General features: G+C 40.7%; 2 protein-coding genes across 2 annotated transcripts; both read left to right on the forward strand.

Annotated features, from left to right (window-relative positions):
• Positions 1–1,846: 1,846 nt before the first annotated feature.
• On the forward strand, positions 1,847–7,905 carry LOC311320665 (intestinal mucin-like protein; the record flags this gene model as incomplete). Its single annotated transcript, XM_084452469.1, has 5 exons — positions 1,847–1,931; positions 4,191–4,222; positions 4,313–4,481; positions 7,517–7,637; positions 7,743–7,905. 5 exons carry the CDS (start codon positions 1,847–1,849, stop codon positions 7,903–7,905), a joined length of 570 nt encoding a protein of 189 aa, XP_084308595.1.
• A 2,119-nt stretch (positions 7,906–10,024) lies between these two features.
• On the forward strand, positions 10,025–16,804 carry gtf2h1 (general transcription factor IIH, polypeptide 1). Its single transcript, XM_084453242.1, has 15 exons — positions 10,025–10,161; positions 11,135–11,290; positions 11,406–11,598; positions 12,032–12,194; positions 12,334–12,427; positions 12,966–13,115; positions 13,212–13,291; positions 13,627–13,757; positions 14,225–14,312; positions 14,422–14,510; positions 14,626–14,743; positions 14,853–14,943; positions 15,102–15,217; positions 16,335–16,427; positions 16,525–16,804. Exons 2-15 carry the CDS (start codon positions 11,137–11,139, stop codon positions 16,609–16,611), a joined length of 1,647 nt encoding a protein of 548 aa, XP_084309368.1. The 5' UTR covers positions 10,025–10,161; positions 11,135–11,136; the 3' UTR covers positions 16,612–16,804.
• The last annotated feature ends 855 nt before the right edge of the window (positions 16,805–17,659 follow it).

Consider the following 17,659-nt stretch of genomic DNA (forward strand, 5'->3'; position numbering starts at 1 on the left):
CATCCATTCAGCCAACAACAGTCACTACCACAACAACAACAACAACAACAACAACACCAACAACAACAGAAGCTTCCACAACATCACCATCTTCCTCAACAAAATTAACAACAGAGGCAGTTACAACTGGTAAAACAACACTAAGGACATCAACAACAACACCTTCAACAGTCACAAAGCCCCCATCAACTCCATCCATTCAGCCAACAACAGTGACTATCACAACAACGCCCACGACCACAGTGACATCTTCCTCTACAAAATTAACAACAGAGGCAGTTACAACTGGTAAAACAACACTAAGGACATCAACAACAACACCTTCAACAGTCACAAAGCCCCCATCAACTCCATCCATTCAGCCAACAACAGTGACTATCACAACAACGCCCACGACCACAGTGACATCATCTCCCACAACCAAAATCACATTTTCCTCAACCCAGTCAGAAAAAACAACTACATGTTTTTGCAAATATATAAATCAACATTTCCCTGCTGGTAAGTGTTTCTTTGATTTGTTCATCAAGCATAAATTTCTTGCCATGCACAGATTTTCTAACCAAAAATATGTTTCCTCTTTTTACTATAGGTTCTTTTATTTATAATGAGACTGATGGGGCAGGCTGGTGTTTCACCTCATATTGTAATTTAACATGCAGTGTTGAGAAACAAGCAAGACCATGCCACTCAACTATACCACCGACTGTTCCACCAACTGTACCTATAACAGCAACATCCACATTGACTGTGTCTACAACGGAGCCATATAAACCCTGTGATAATACCATTCCACAAAGGAAGGTAAGTTAATTCGCTCCAGATCGGCTTGCTATCTTGTTCCAAAATGCATAATGGCTTAAGATGGGTTTTTACTTAAAAAATAAGTCGTCCTTTTCTTTTGAAGCTAAAAACAGGCTCGTTTGACAAAATGAATTTCCCTTGTGAACAATAAAGACATCAAATCGAATCTAACAGGTGTCAGTGTGTCGCTCGTCAGCATCGTTTCCTCATGAAACTTGCGCACACTGAGATCGAACACTTATCCTCTAATTTGCGAACACACATGACCACCTCTCATAAACACCATACCAGTTTATGCCAGCTTTCCATGACCATGACATGACTTTAACTAATTCAATTTGGTTACATCTGCTACCTTCATGCCTGTGATAGACTACGGACACATCATCTAAATGAAGGCCTCCATATCATCACTGCGTATGCCAGACAATGTGTACCATTGGGCACTAAGCCTCAAAACTCAAAAGTTCTCACCCATCACAGTATCCTCTAAAGAGTGGGCTGGCATTCCTTAGAGCTGCACAGGTGAAATCACTGATACATATGTATTTATAAGGCCATCTTGAGACTGCACCTACAGTACATTGTCCAGCAGGCAAATTAACCATATCATTTTTGATCACACAATTTCAAATCATTTGGTTGAACCAAAAAATCGGCTAGGAACGAAAGCCCCTTTACTCTGTACCTTCCATTTGGAAAGAGCTGCAAAAAGATATAAAAGAGATGGAGGAGAACAAAACGGGTCCTGTTAATGTTATGACATGTATGATTTTTGATGTCAATGAAACTAACCCGATTAAGTAAATACATTTTAAAAAATTGGGGGAAAAAGTTTCTGGGGTGGGTATAGCAAGGAATGTCTGGATTTTCAAAGGGTTTTTAGGGTGTATATAATGGAATAAAATTGTTATAGCTGTTAAGTGTGGTGTTAGTTTTTGTTTTATGTTAACAGGATGGTGAGTCTTGGAAGACTGAGAACTGTAGCACTAATACCTGCATCAATGGCCAAATCAAAACAACACCAGTGAAGTGTGAATCAATGGCAAAACCTGTGTGTGTAAACGGTTTACCACCAGTTAAGGTCTATGACCAAACAGGTTGCTGCTTCCATTATGAATGCCAATGTAAGTTCAAACTAATGTTTCATTTCACTTGATTCAAAGAAAACATCCTCAACATGTGTCCTCAGAAAATCGGGAATAGGACTTATTTTAACTTAAAGCTGCATTCATGTATTTTATTTACATTGTCAAAACGAATTAAAACCACCCAATATCAGATTATTTCGCTGAGCCATAGTGCCCCTGTTGTCAAGAAGCTTGCCCGTGCCTAACCCCCCCTCCTTATATGGCTCTGGCCATTCGTTTTAGCCATTCGTTTGTAAACATGTTTGCGCAAGTCCCTTACTTCCATCTAGTGGTAAAATAAAATCAATGAATGCAGCTTTAATATTTTCTAGCAAGTCAGTTTATTCAAAGTGGTCATGATCTCTAATTATAATGTCTTTCACAGGTGAGAGCTATGGATGGGGAGATCCTCATTATATCACATTTGATGGAAAATATTACGCTTTTCAAGGAAACTGCACCTATATTTTGGTTAAAGAGATAATTCCTAGATACCATAATTTCACTGTCATCATTAACAACGAGAGCTGTGATCCTTCTGGAACCATGTCTTGCCCACACTCTCTGATTGTTTACTACAAGTCCTATGAAGTTATCCTTACTTACAATAAGTTTCCTAAAACAACAAATATGGTAACTATAATTATGCTGTATCACAGATACAAATATGAACACGTCTTGCTTATATCAAACACACATATCATAACCTATAGGTTACCATTCATACAGTACATAGGACTGAAAGCTTAGTTGTAATGTATATGATGAGCTAATTTGATATTACATTATAATCCTTAATGTATGAGGAGCTAATTTGAGATTACGTTCTAAACCTTAATGTATGTGAGCTAATTTGAGATTACATTTTAATCCTTAAGGTGTATATAAATGGCAAGCAGATCTTCCCAACATATTCTAACGATGACCTTGTCATCACAACGTCCGGAATCAGCACTTTCTTGAGAATCCCAGAGATTAAAGTGCAAGTAACGTACACAAAAATCATGTTCATCATCAGCCTGCCATATTCCCTCTTTCATAACAACACAGAGGGCCAGTGTGGTGAGTCAGCATTAATGTACAAAACATGTCATGTAATTATATTGTTTTGACATAGACATGTACTATATGTTTGTGACAAATATTCTCAAAGACAGTATCAACTAGCTACCATAAATCTTTCTCTAATTAATTTTGTCACTATATCTTTTACATCTTTGAGGTCTCTGTGACAATAACCAGGCAAATGACTGCAGATCGCCAAGTGGCCAGACCAATTCATCATGTTCTGATATAGCATATGAGTGGGAGTATCCAGACAAGGAAAAGCCCTACTGTGAACCGCCTACCCCTCCGCCCCCTCCTCCCCCCACCCCGCACCCCTGTCCCCAGCCGGTCAAGTCAATCTGTGAAGTCATACTCAGCAAGTAAGACTTAGCAAAGAAACAGTGTTGTATTATCTCTCAATTTATGCAATATAGTGCATATATGGGTAGTAAATTCACTGTGTGCTTTCTTTGTTAGGGTATTTCACGAATGCCATAAAGTAATCCCACCACAAGGGTTCTATGAGGCCTGTTTATTTGACGTCTGCAAAATGGAAATTTCCACGATTGGCTGCTCCAGTTTGGAGTCATATGCCTCGTTGTGTGCCAAATTTGAAATCTGTGTCGACTGGAGGAATTCAACAAATGGACTATGTGGTGAGAATGCCTTGCCGATTATTACGAGTTTTTAAAACACCACAGGTTTAAGCATTTTGATTTTGTTACAACATTTTGCTTTTCCTTCTGATTTGACCCTACTTTAGAATATGACTGCCCATCTACGAAGGTCTATAAGCCATGTGGCCCAGCTGTACAACCAACATGCAACGCAAGGTAAAATTCCCAACAAGAAATCAGCAAATCACACAACAAGCATGAATTCAATACAAAATGGGAATTTTTCATCCATAGCATTTTGCGTTCTTTCCCATCATTGCTGAGTTTTAAATATATGTTTTCTTATTATACTTAGATACAATCAAAAGTATGTGCAGTCATGTCTGCAAGGTCAACAGAAACCGATATGTGATGAAAAATGTATAGAGGGCTGTTTCTGCAAAGAGGGGACAGTCTTGTTTGATACATATAGTGACATGTGTGTGATCTACTGTGGTGAGTATACAATAATATTTTAATAAAAATTACACTAGTGATCAGTGACGCAATTCAAATGTTCAAATCTAATTTCCTTTATTTGCTATTATTGTAGGCTGCACTGGACCCGATGGCATGCCTAAGGAGGTACGATCGTTGAGCTGATCATGTATGATGTAGCGTCATTGGGATTGATAACTCGTTGTGTGCCCTGATCTGCTTTGTTTATGTACACAGCCTGGAGATAAGTGGCAGAGCAACTGCCAGGAATGTGTTTGTGACTTAGACACTCTCAGTGTTCAGTGTGAGCCTGTGAAATGTCCTGCCCAAAAACCCATTACCTGTGACAAGGAAGGTGAAGTGTTGGTGAACTTAACGGTGGGTTGCTGTCAGCAAACCGAGTGTGGTAAGTAAACAAAAAGGTAGACTCTCAGCAACCAATCGGCTCATTTCTAGAGGAGGACAGAAATAAACTGGGCTTTAACATATTTCTTCTATCGTAGTGTGTGATGGGAAACACTGCTCAGCACAACAACCACTGTGCCCAGTAGGGTCCGAGCTAAACATCACTATGGGTGACTGCTGCCTGTCCTATTCCTGTGGTAAACCCTTATAAAATAATCACTCTATTAATTTTGAATGATTATTGTATTTCAAAGAGATGAGACGGATAAGAAACACCTATATCTAAAGATGTAACTGCAGTATCTAAAATGTTTGATGTTTGTCTTGTTTCTTAGAGCCCAAATCTGTCTGTGTCTTCAATAATACTGAGTACCAGGTGAGCCGCAAATACACATTTTAAAATCTATGAGCAAAATAAATACTTGGAGACAGTATAGTATGTTGTGGTGATTAAAACCTACCCCTCATACTGTATCTGGTTGTGAGTCGCTTGTCTCATCCTAAAAAGCACATTGACATTGTACTTCATTTCCAGCCGCGTTCTAAGGTTCCAAAAAACACATGTGAGGACTGTCATTGTGGTTCTACTCAGCATCCTGACACCCAGCGACATGTTATAAAGTGTTCCCCTGTTACATGTGACTCTGAATGCCCCCAGGTACTGTACTAGCATGGTTTTAAATTACTTTGATGACTATATTTGGGACAGAGTTTGATATTTTCATTTTTGTCTTTAGTTGGTTTCAGGTTTGGGTTTTTACTTTTGGGGGTAAATCTAGACATTGTAATAGAATTTTTAGAGGTTTTCAGAGATAACTGTCCTGGGCTTTTGTTCTCAGACTTTTTGTTCTTAAACCTATTGTTGTAGCCATGAACCTAACTCCTGTTTGCAACCCCCTACCTTTTGAGATTCAAGACCCCTGCCTGTGCTAACTTAATTTATGACAGGATGACATCTCCAGGGGGACACACACCCAGGCCTTGTTGTCTGAGAACCTGTGACCTCCCATTGTTTACATTGTCTGTGCAGAAACCTTTGATAATTTACCGCCCTTTTCTCCACTATTCTGGCCATTGTTGATGACGTCCGCCATTAAAGGAGTAGTAAAGGGAAAATGCATGTTTAGCCCTGTTTTAAGGCTACTTATGATCATATACAATGGTTCAGATCAAAACATTGACAAAGCTAGTATTTTCGAGAAAGTTAATAATTGCTCTACCGCCGTTTTGGTCATACAATGGATGTGGATGGGCATCTTGCAAAATCATTCAAAAACATGTTAAACTCTCGATTTCAAAGACAAGAAGCTCACCGAGGGGGTAATTGGTGTCCGTTGGTGTTCTGACATCCAATTCGCCGCAAAGTATGAATCCTGTAGGGTTTTATTGATCATTTTATGAAATCCATTGACTTGTATTGAAGGGACCGTTGTAGATGTGTAGATCAATCTGCAGAGGGGATTCAGGAAGCGGAACTACTTATGGTAGCTTATGTTATTGTTCATGTTGCTAGGCTACCTAGTTTGCGGAAGTTTACACACGTATGTGCTGCGACTAAATAGTTCTATGCTAAATATTTAAAAAAGCCTTTCCAGATGAACTAGAATCTTACTTTATGGCGAATTATATGTCAGAACGCCAACTAACACCTAGGTGAGGTTCTTGTCTTTGAAATCGAGTTTAACATGTTTTTGAATGATTTTTCAAGATGCCCATCCACATCCATTGTATGACCAAAACGGTGGTAGAGCAATTATCAACTTTCTCGAAAATGCTATCTTTGTCAATGTTTTGATCTGAACCATTGTATATGATCATAAGTAACCTTAAAACAGGGCTAAACATGCATTTTCCCTTTACTACTCCTTTAATGATGACGTGTAATGATGAGTTAGCCAATCGGATCTTAGAAACGTCATATCCGGGCATAACATCGAATATAAGAGCGCGCAAGAACAAACTGAGTTACTTCTTCTCTGTAAAACGCTTTTCTGTGTTTTATTCTGAAGTCCAATTGCAATTGTATGTTTTGGCAAATAAACCAGATTGAACCTTTTTGAGCGAACCTCGGCAAATCCTTTTACTTTTGATAGTTACATCAAATTTATTCCATTACAACAACTATGGTGGGATCCTTATGGATGCCTATTTTTTGTTGGTTGTCTTTGGTTTGAGCAAGCACCAGGTTGTTGATTTCAGGGAACATAACAATACAATGCTATTGATGCAATGCTTTATTTTATTTCCTGAAGGGTTATGAGTATGTAGTTCAGTCCAATTCATGTTGTGGAGAGTGTGAACAGAAGAGATGTGTGGTAGTCCTCCCAGGCAACACGTCTCACATCATTGAGGTGAGTTAAATGCCAATGTGGTCAAGGTCAAAATCCTGAAAACATTCTGTAAAGGCATTCCCATTTATTATAATTGTCTTTCTTTACACAACTCTCAAACTTTTACCTGATCTTACTTATATACAGCCTGACCATGACTGGTCTTCTCCTAATGATACATGTACTAAGTATAAATGCACAAAGGTCAACCACCAGTTTACAGTTGTGGAATTAAAAATTGAATGCCCAGAATTCCATCCAGAAGATTGCATCCCAGTGAGTATTCAGTAGTTGATATTGATACTGAGCCATGAATTATCATGTACAAGTGTCTGCTAAATAACTAAAATGTGTGTGTGCGTGTGTGTGTGTGTGTGTGTGTGTATGTATATATATATATATATATATATATATATATATATGTGTGTGTGTGTGTGTGTGTAATAAGATATATATATATATCAATTTGCCTGTTCTTTTTTTTTTATAGGGAACTGAAAGACATGACCAATACGGTTGTTGCCAAACTTGTAAGTAAATAAAAAACTGTGCAACATATTGCATATAATCATATAGTTAATCTTTTTTGCTTTAAATTCAGGTCTACTGGACAGTGTACACAATAACACACAATGTAGTCCTGGATTTAAGATAAGTCATGTTTTGAAAACTGTAGTAATTAATTTTTTCCTCTGCATTTTCCTAGGCTCACCACGTCCTGACTGCCACGTCAGAAACACAACCACACACCTGGAGACTAAAGACTGCAGGTCTGCAGTATCTGTGGAAATCCCAGCATGTGGAGGATTCTGTGAAACGTCTTCTATGTGAGCATCATTATTATTACTGTTGATCTAAGTCGATCTGAACCCTGCTCCACCTGGTGTGGTTAAGCAATGCTCTTAACCATGTTTTTTGTGTTTCATTTGAAGGTATTCAGCAGAGAAAAATGCCTTAATGCATTCATGCACCTGCTGTCAAGAAATGTCTACTAGCCAGAGGGAGGTGGAGATGATCTGCTCAGATGGGAGGAAGTTCCAAAGATCCTACACTTTTATCGAGACATGTGGATGCCATGTTAGAGAGTGTGATTAAGCAATAAACCACTCGAGGCCGTGTGTTGACTCCGCTTCGCGTCGTGCCTAACAACGCCCCCTAGCTGTTATAAAATCACTATAACACACGGCCTCGAGTGGTTTACTGCTTTTATACAACGGTTACTACAGCTATTAGTGTAAAATAAACACACAGCAATGTAAAATATGAACATTTATTCAAAACGAAGCATCATTCCCTCAATTCCGCCGAGCAAAATAGTCCCTCTAACAAAAGAGTTGCCAAGAAACAACAACAACTAGGCCTACAATGCATTGGATCAAATGGGAGGCGCATTAATACTGAAAATGGAATGATATGCGGTCCCAGGTGTGTGTTACAAAGTATTTTAACACGGCTTCCAGCCAATCAGAATCAAGAACCAGAACTAACCGTTGTATAACAATAATTAATAAATGCTACATTAATGTCGATTCAGTTTAAAAAATAATTTATGTTTTTTAATTATGTGCATTATCCTATGGGCACAACAGGGTTTCCATCTTCAACATAAAGTAATGTATACATGACTTAATAATTAATCATTTCTCTCTGCATGCAGATTTTTCTTTTCATTTTCAAGTCTATTAAAGTTCAAACAAGAATATGCGTCTGTTTTTTGAACACGAGAACTCTTCTGGTCTAGAATATGTGATCTTCTCTCCTGAGTAATTTGTACCATACACAGGCCTACTTCGTGTTGAGTAGTGCCTCCTGACCAAGACAATTTTATTGTAGGTGATTCTGGCTCATACCAATGTAGAGGTGTAACTGCAACCACACACTTAAAGGAGTAGTTTGGTATTTTGCATCATAAGCCCTGTTATAAAGGTTATTTACAATCATATACAACGTCATATAAACATTTTGACAGTCTTTGCACTCTTGAGATATTAGTGGTCCTTGCTCATGTCACAGCCAAGTACACAATGGATCTCTATCCATCTCTATCCATTGTGTCCTTCGGTGTGGGTCTTAAAGGAGTAGTAAAGGGAAAATTCATGTTTAGCCCTGTTTTAAGGTTACTTATGATCATATATAATGGTTCAGATCAAAAAGTTGACAAAACTAGCACTTTTGAGAAAGTTGATAATTGCTCTACCACTGTTTAGGTCATACAATGGATGTGGGTGGGCACCGTGAAAAATCTTTCAAAAACATGTTAAACTCATGTTTCAAAGACAAGAAGCTCATGCTCATTTATCATTGGGATAAATCTGGGGTTTAGTGTCTTGCCCAAGGAGACTTGACACGATCATTGGACGACCCGCTCTACCACTGAGCTACCTTGCTGTACACCCACATAGCTTTTGCTCATTGAAATGTAGAAATTTGGAGTACACTATACACACTGGCAGGTATATTAGGCTTAGGGTTATACAGTGTATATAATATATGCATGCATGTATACACTAAATAATCCTAACCCTAACTACCTGCCAGCGTGTATCGGGTACTATTGTGTACAGCGCTATCGGGTAGCCTACAGCACGAATTCTTACTAAAACCACGAAAAGAGAAAATATTACACCTGTACTAGCATCTTTCTGCTTCTTTTACTTTTGTTTAAGTCTTTGAATGATCTAGCACCTTCCTACCTGTCAGACTGCCTGTCGGAGTAGGCTATGTTCCAAATCGTTCCCTCAGATCGCTTGGTGCTGCTGAGGGTGCCTCCATCAAACAGCAAGAGGCACGGTGATGCTGCCCTCAGTAGATATGCACCGAGGATTTAGAAACATGCTTTATCCAAAGCGCTAAGCTATATAAGTGCAGTCCATTTACCATTTACAATTCATCCAGCATGGGTTGTGTTTTCATCAAAAGTGTGTTTTGCTGGCCTAAAAGGTAATTAATCTGATATTGAATCAAATACATTGAAACTAAAGGGGCTAATATATAGAATGCTCAAGGGATATCACCGAGCACCCTCCTGTATTTTGAAGAGGGACCCCCAAGCTACAAGAATAAACAGAGAAAAATACTAAAATCAGGTTAATCAAAATATAGTAGCCTGACTCCCAGACTAAAGTGTAAGCTATGGACGGGAACTACAACACAATCGCTCACTCTTCCGGAACTATTAGCGCGATACACCTTTTGACACATTTGTGTCGATGGAGAGCACAGAGTCTTGAGTTGTTATACATTTCAAACAAATAACACCTTCAACAAACATTTGCACTCACGTTAACTGCATGTCCGATATCGGGAGAACACAGAAACAAGGTATCAACTGCAACAACGTTGGAGATTGAGGTAATGAATATTTTCTTCACTTTCTTAGCCAGTCAGCCAGTTTCTCGAGTCGAAGCTAGCCATGGGCATGATGATGGGCTATCTAGCTAGTTAGTGCTAGCCTGTACTGGCCTAGAAAGTACAGCGAAAGCTTCGCCGGCTTTTGGTATGACGTGCAAGGGGTATGTAGCTAGCTACTAACACGTTTTCATTAATTTGGTTTATGATGTTGCCTAACTGAGCATGCTAGCAAGATGCTAGGTCATTAGCTAGCTAGCACTAGCTGGCTTGCTCTTTTTAAGTAGCTAGCCGGCTAATGTAAGCTAACGTCCCTAGCTAGCGTTAGGCTAGCTAGATGATATATTAATGTTAGCCTTGTAAATTAGCGACAATTGCAAAAAGCCAACTTTTTGCTAGCCTTACCTGCCATACATTTTATTTATTTCTGGCATCGCCTCCATTATAGCATTTGACATAGCGAGCTAGCATCGTAGACATACGTACTTCTCCCGTCTTGCTCCTGCGACCTTACATTTACATTGCAGTCATTTAGCTGACGCTTTTATCCAAAGCGACAATACAATCAATTGCAATTACATTTAACGTAGGAAAAGCCAATGTACTACTACTTGCCAGAACTCAAAAGTACATCTCCTTTCTAAACAAGTGACTAAGAGCATAATATAGTGCTGAAGGCAAAAAGTGCAAGAATAGCAAATTTAAAAAAAAAAAAGACAATAGGTGCTTAAGAGGGGAGGATCGTGGTAGTACTTCTTGAAGAGGTGCGTTTTGAGCCTGCCGGGAAAGATGGGCAGCAACTCTGCTGTCCTGACGTCAGTGGGCAGTTCAGATACCTTATTGATCCCCAATGGGAAATTGCACATTATGCCATTATGCTAGCTCCTACGTCTTAAGCTCAAGTCAGTTTTATGTTGTTTTCAGTAATGTTACCTCTCATCTCTTAATGTAAGCCTCCATCTTTTTCATCTTTCAGCCATGGCAGCGTTGTCGGAGGAGGTGCTGCTGGTGGTCAAAAGGGTGCGACAGAGGAAACAGGATGGCACTCTGTACCTGATGGCAGAGCGCATAGCATGGGGCCCAGAGGGGAAAGACCGCTTCTCCGTCAGCCACCTGTATGCTGATATCCGCTGTGAGTTCTGGCTGATGAAATCACACACCTAAGTCTAAATAGGCTATCATAAATATAGCGCAATGATTTCACTGTGGGGTTTTGTTTGTTATTCTGTTGACCCCTGGGTGTGCAGGTCAGAAGATCAGCCCTGATGGCAAAGCCAAGATTCAGCTTCAGTTGGTCCTTCACACTGGTGAGAGTACCACATTCCACTTTGCCAATGAGAACACTGCCCTTAAAGACCGAGACGCTGCTAAGGACCTTCTACAACAGCTACTACCCAAATTCAAAAAGAGGGCCAACAAGGAACTTGAGGAGAAAAATAGGTGAGGCCAAATGACATCCAGACATCCAGGTGTGCATTTTAACAGATTGGTTATGTCCTTACTTGTAAAATTACTTTATTTGAAAAAATAAAAATGCTTTGGTTGCTTTGCCTTCATCAGGTTACAAAGACTCATGTCTCAAACACTGACAATGACTCATGTCCCGTTGTAACCTGATGAAGGTCTATCTAGCAACCGAAACATTGTTTTTTCCCATAAAGTAATTTTGCAAGTAAGGACAGTGTGCGGGAAGCCTCTCTCAGCCTACTTAGATCTATTTCCTCCTACGCACCTGTCGGCTAACTCTTGAAGGTGTGCAGCAGCCGTAACAGTTCCAACAGATTGGTTATGAAATTATTATGGTATGTTATGAAAATGAATATGATCAACATAAACTGGAATATTTGTCAGCATTTTTATTCTTCTCCCCCAGAATGTTGCAAGAAGATCCGGTGCTTTTTCAGTTGTACAAAGACCTGGTTGTAAGTCAGGTGATCAGCGCAGAAGAGTTCTGGGCCAACCGGCTAAGTATGAACAACGTGGACCACTCACTTTCCAATAATAAGCAGGAAGTTGGGATATCAGCAGCCTTTCTGGTGAGCACATCAAAACTTTTCTAATCACCACAGTGGTGTTAATAGTATGAAAAAAGACAAAGTTGGCAATTTCTTGTTGATGCACATAGAAATGTTTTGTATCATAGAATTATCATGAATGTCGTAATGTGGGTTGTAGGCAGACATACGGCCTCAGACAGACGGCTGTAATGGTTTGAGATACAATCTCACTTCTGACATTATTGAGTCCATCTTCAGAACATACCCTGCAGGTAAGATACCCAGTTTCTGCATGTATCTAAATTAGTACCACTTCAACCTACTGTATACACTATCTAGTACCACTTCACACTATACGCTCTACCAGTGTACTGTATCTAGTACCACTCACTATACACTATATCAATGTGTTTAGTACCACTTCACACTATACACCATCAGTGTGTCTAGTACCACTTCACACTATACACTATACCAATGTATTTAGTACCACTTCACACTATACTGTACACTGTCTTAATGTCTGAAAGTATGATTTCACCTAATCAGCTGGAAAATAATCTAGGAATCTTTTCCAGAGGTGCATTTGAGGCTACATTGTTTTCACTCATACATTGGTACCTATACTGTATATATAAGCTGCCTATGAGGAGGTTCAATGCCGTTTGCTGGACTGATAAGCAAAGGAATAAATGAATACTATTTGATCTGCCAGAACTAGTTGGTGCATGTTAAACAGGTTTGTGTATTTTTGTATTTACTGACTGGCTGAGTCAACTCAATCACTGTTAAACTATCTTTTACCTGCAGTGAAACAGAAGTATGGTGAGAATGTCCCGCACAACCTGACTGAAAAGGAATTCTGGACCCGCTTTTTTCAGTCCCATTACTTCCACAGGGACCGTATCAACACTGGTCTACAGGATATCTTCTCAGAGTGTGCTAAGGAGGATGAAAAAGGTTAGACCACATGTGTTCGAAAAAAAAAAGCTAATTGGTCATTTCCTTTGTCAACATCATTACTGAAATAGCCATATCCACATCCACATCACGCAGGCTTGAAATCCATGGTCGTTCAAGGAGTAAAGAATCCTTTGGTGGACCTCATGTCATTGGAGGACAAAACATTTGACGAGGTAAGAGTCGTTATGTTTTTAATATGCACCTATGGTTCAGGAGGTAGAGCGGGTCGTCCAATGACCGCAGGGTTGGCCGTTCAATTCCCGGCTCCTCGTGTCCACATGTCAAAGTGTCCTTGAACAAGACACTGAACCCCATATTGCTCCTAATGAGCAGGCTAGCACCTTGCATGGCAGCTTGCTGCCATTGGTGTGTGAATTTGTGTGTGTGAATGAGAGGCCAATGTAAAGCACTTGGTCCGTTAAGGTAGAAAGGCGCTATATAAGTGCAGTCCATTTACCTACTATTGTATGGAGTGGAAGAGCTTGTCACTGCATGCTTCATTGTACAGGGATATGGGATCTCCACGGCACCCTCCACATCCAATTCTAACAAGACGGTGAAGGAGAACAGCAACTCTGCCATCATCAAACGTTTCAACCATCACAGTGCCATGGTGCTGGCAGCTGGCTCACGGAAGGGGTGAGCCGAGTTATTCAAGGGACGGTTAATGTTCTCTTAACATAAAGATATTTCTGTTAATTGTTTTTGTACTGATTCTGTTGATTCTTTCTGTGTTTGTTATATGTCTCTGTGGCTTTGTGTCACTTTTTGTGTCACACATGCCTCGTTTGAAATAAAATGTTTGCCAAGCACATCCACCACGCTGGTGCAGGACAATGTGACATCTGGTGAAACAAGGTTGAGGTCCGCACACAGCTACTCCACAGGGTTTGTTTACAAAAGTGACAACGTTTTGAGACAACCATTACCTGACGAAGGCCCACGCGGGTCGAAACGTTGTCACTTTTAATCCAATAAACAAACCCTGTGGAGTAGCTGTGTGCGGACCTCACACATGCCTCGTTTAACACATTTGAACAAAGAAAATGGGCCCGCTCTCTTTACAGTTATTAAATGTTAACCTATAACCTTTTGTGTTATCAAAGAGATGCTCCCAACGATCAAGCTAGTGAGACAAGCAGTACAGATGGAAACTCAAGGGACTCTGACTTCTTTCAACCACCCATTAAGAAGGTAGAGGTTCAAGCAAATTTATGAAGCTGCGATCTATTCTTAATTATTGATGAATATTCTGTCTAAATGGCAATTCTTAAGTCTAAAAGCATGTGTTTATATATAACAGGTGAAATTGCAAGAGGCCATAGAATATGAGGACCTTCAAAGGGAAAATGTACAGAAAACTATTGCCTTGAACCTCAAGAAATCTGACAGGTAGAGGAATTGTTTGGGTTATTCTTCACATTCTTTCTACTCTTGACTTGGAAGGGATATACTTGTTTGGAACAACTGTGTCATTCAGTTGAGTATTAAAATCCTTTTCTCCAAGGTACTCTCATGGTCCTGTGCCTCTCCAGTCCCAACAGTACACCACTAGCCAAGACATCATCAACTCTGTCAACTGCATCCAGCATGAGATGGCCAGCTACAAGCCCTGCCTTACTCAGGTTAGGGACACCTGGCGGTCTCTGATTCTACTCAGCCTGCCACCGAGGCTTTGGATTGTGACGTTTCTTCTGAAAGGAGATTATCCTTCTCACAGCTGTCTCCTTACAGGTGATGTCCAGCAGCACAGCCAGTTCTGCCATCGCTGCCCTTTCTCCAGGGGGCATACTGATGCAGGCAGGGGCACAACAAGCCATAAACCGTACGTTCATTGCTTCTGTTGAATAGGTTTGCATTCCGTTAGTGTATTCAATTAATGTTGTCATATACAAAAAAGTAACCAAAGACAAGTGTTGCGATGTGCAAAAACACCATGTGCCTGATGTTCTCTGACTCTGTTGGTTCTTTGCTTTGTTACAGAGATGGTACCAAATGAGGTCCAGGGAGAGCTGAAGCATTTGTATACGGCTGCTGGAGAACTACTGAGGCACTTCTGGTCATGCTTTCCTGTAAACACACCGTTCTTGGAGGAGAAGGTAGACCTCTTGAATGTGCTGCACTCACTTCTGCACTCTTCTTATTCAATCAGCTAGAGTTCTTGCCATGGTCTGATCTCTCCTTATCAGTTCCATCATCAACAATTTAATTTAATAATATTCAGAATCCAAAGCCACCACACTTAGGGCGCTTTCACACCAACCTTGTTAAGTCCGGTTGAACCGAACCAAACCCCTTGTTGCGGTTTGTTTCAGTGGTGTGAACGCAGGAATCAAACTCTGTTGCGGCCCAAACAACCACTCTCTGGTCCGGCTGGACGATGGTGGTCTCAGTCCACTGTCAAGTGAACTCTGGAGCGGTCCATTTCTGGTGTGAACACCATTCGAAACAATCTTTGTTTTATGAACTAAAAGTCCCACAATGTCTAGCCTACAAGTTGAAAATAGGCTTCATATTGTCGTTGTAATACTTTTTACTCTTATGTCATTGGCTACATTTTGCATTTTGGGAGTGCAGTGCGCATTTGTCATGCCGTTACGTAGGCCTAGGCTACATGTTATCATTTGGATTATTACTATAGGCCCACAATAAAGATGATTGTGATCAAGTTAAATTATGTAATACCAGTGCATTTAATTTAATTTAATCATTGGGATAGATGGGAGGGATGGGATAAATGGGAGGCTTCATGTCCAGACTGGCGCAAACTCCAGGAGTGGAAGTGACCTACTGAGAAGCAGGCCTACATAAATATTAAATTAATATATCCTAATAAAATACAATAACATGCCGAATACAAATTATTAGTTAGTAACTAATTAATAATCAGCCTAATTTAGAAATGCATGTGCCTGTGGAAAAAGTGCCTGAAAAAAGAGGTGCCCAAAATCGTTTGGTCGGGGGGGGGGGGAGATGCCTGTCAGTCAATGGCGGACTCCACTCCTCAAGTCTTCAAGTGGGCCGGTGTGGGCCGGCCTGGTTTCTGTGAGTGAGATATTCAGAGGGGATATTCCCCATTCAGAAAACAGATCTTTAGGTGTGAACGCAACCTTAGTTTCATCATAGGAAACACCCTCAGCTTGTTAACGTGGCCAAATCCATGTGTTGTTCTTGCTGTAGTGCTTTTTCTGACTCAATTAATCATTACTCTTACAGGTTGTGAAAATGAGGTCAAACCTGGAGAGATTCCAAATGACCAAGCTCCGACCCTTCCAAGAAAAGATCCAGCGTCAATATTTAAGTACTAATGTAAGGACCATGATTCGTTAACCTCTGTAAAAGTAGGGTCGTACATTTGACCCTGTATAGGCCTTTCGCAAATAAACATATGAACCGATCCCCACAGCTGACGGGGCACCTGGAGGAGATGCTGCAGACGGCATACAACAAGTTCCATGCCTGGCAGACCCGTCGCATGATGAGGAAGACCTGAGAGACGTCGTCCTGCAGACGCCGTATGGAGGCTGAACGAGGAAAGAACACGAGATGGGCTCCACGCCTCGGCCTGCCCCGGGCTGGGCACACAGAGAAATAAGGCCCTGACAGGTTGTGGTCCACAGGGGCCGTGAGGACATAGATGGATGCCGCTGTGTCTCTTAAACGTCAACAGAAGACTAAACTGCATCTCTACCACAAACGACTGTAATTAGTTTCTTTCTGTTCTGTTAGCTTTTTTTTTCTTTTTTCTTTCAATGGGCGGGGGGGAATATTTCAGGGTTCCCATAATGGTTGAACCAGACAAACTTTTAAATAAAGGTATTAAATGACCAAACTTCAAGAGAAAAGGAAATCGAATGACGGAACTCTCAGGAAAAAAAGGACTATGTGAGATGCAAAGCAAAGGACTATGCGAGTCACTGCACAGGACAAGACTGACGAGGGATGGCTCGAACAAATCAATGCAGCCCTTCCGAGCACCGGGCCTGTTCAGGGGGCAGAGTTCCAGTGAACCTGGCCTGGGCGGTTGAGGGGAGTGAATATAGCAATACTGTAAAGACATTTCCACTGTAGTGCTTTTTAGTATGTGTGCCCCAATCACACTTTAAAACGGCACTGGGTTTGTAATGTCTGCACCTTCTAGCTGCACTGAAGACAAACTTTGGATGTTACACACATTAAAATATGATGTTCATGCTTGGGTCTGTACTGGTTTCACTTATGTTTCTCCACCCTCGAATCGAGAGGGCCCTGTTATTTCGGTGGTAGGAGGAAGCTTGCATCATTTCTTCACAGTGCACTGAGAGGCATGAAGTCAACAGCCTTCTGGACCAGGCATCTGTGGGCGCCCGTTACTTTGTGGTGCACTTATCTCCCTAACCCCCGGATCTCCGTTATCATCAGGGTTATTTCTGGCGCTGCGGAGAATGGTTTCACATTTCAATCGATTGAAGGGGGGTCTTAATGGACGCATAACTCTCCAAGACTGTCTGGCTGCGCTCTAGAAAATAGGCCAAGCACGGTATCGGCGTTATTATTATACT

This window comes from Borostomias antarcticus (assembly GCF_949987555.1).
Source record: "Borostomias antarcticus genome assembly, chromosome: 18".
Taxonomy (NCBI): domain Eukaryota; kingdom Metazoa; phylum Chordata; class Actinopteri; order Stomiiformes; family Stomiidae; genus Borostomias; species Borostomias antarcticus.

Bases quoted from the DNA above. Each gene is read 5' to 3' on its own strand.
- gtf2h1 (XM_084453242.1), top strand. From the start codon at position 11,137: ATGGCAGCGTTGTCGGAGGAGGTGCTGCTGGTGGTCAAAAGGGTGCGA. The intron at 14,511-14,625 runs GTAGAGGAATTG...CTTTTCTCCAAG, and splicing joins AACCTCAAGAAATCTGACAG to GTACTCTCATGGTCCTGTGC. The intron at 16,428-16,524 runs GTAAGGACCATG...CGATCCCCACAG, and splicing joins GTCAATATTTAAGTACTAAT to CTGACGGGGCACCTGGAGGA.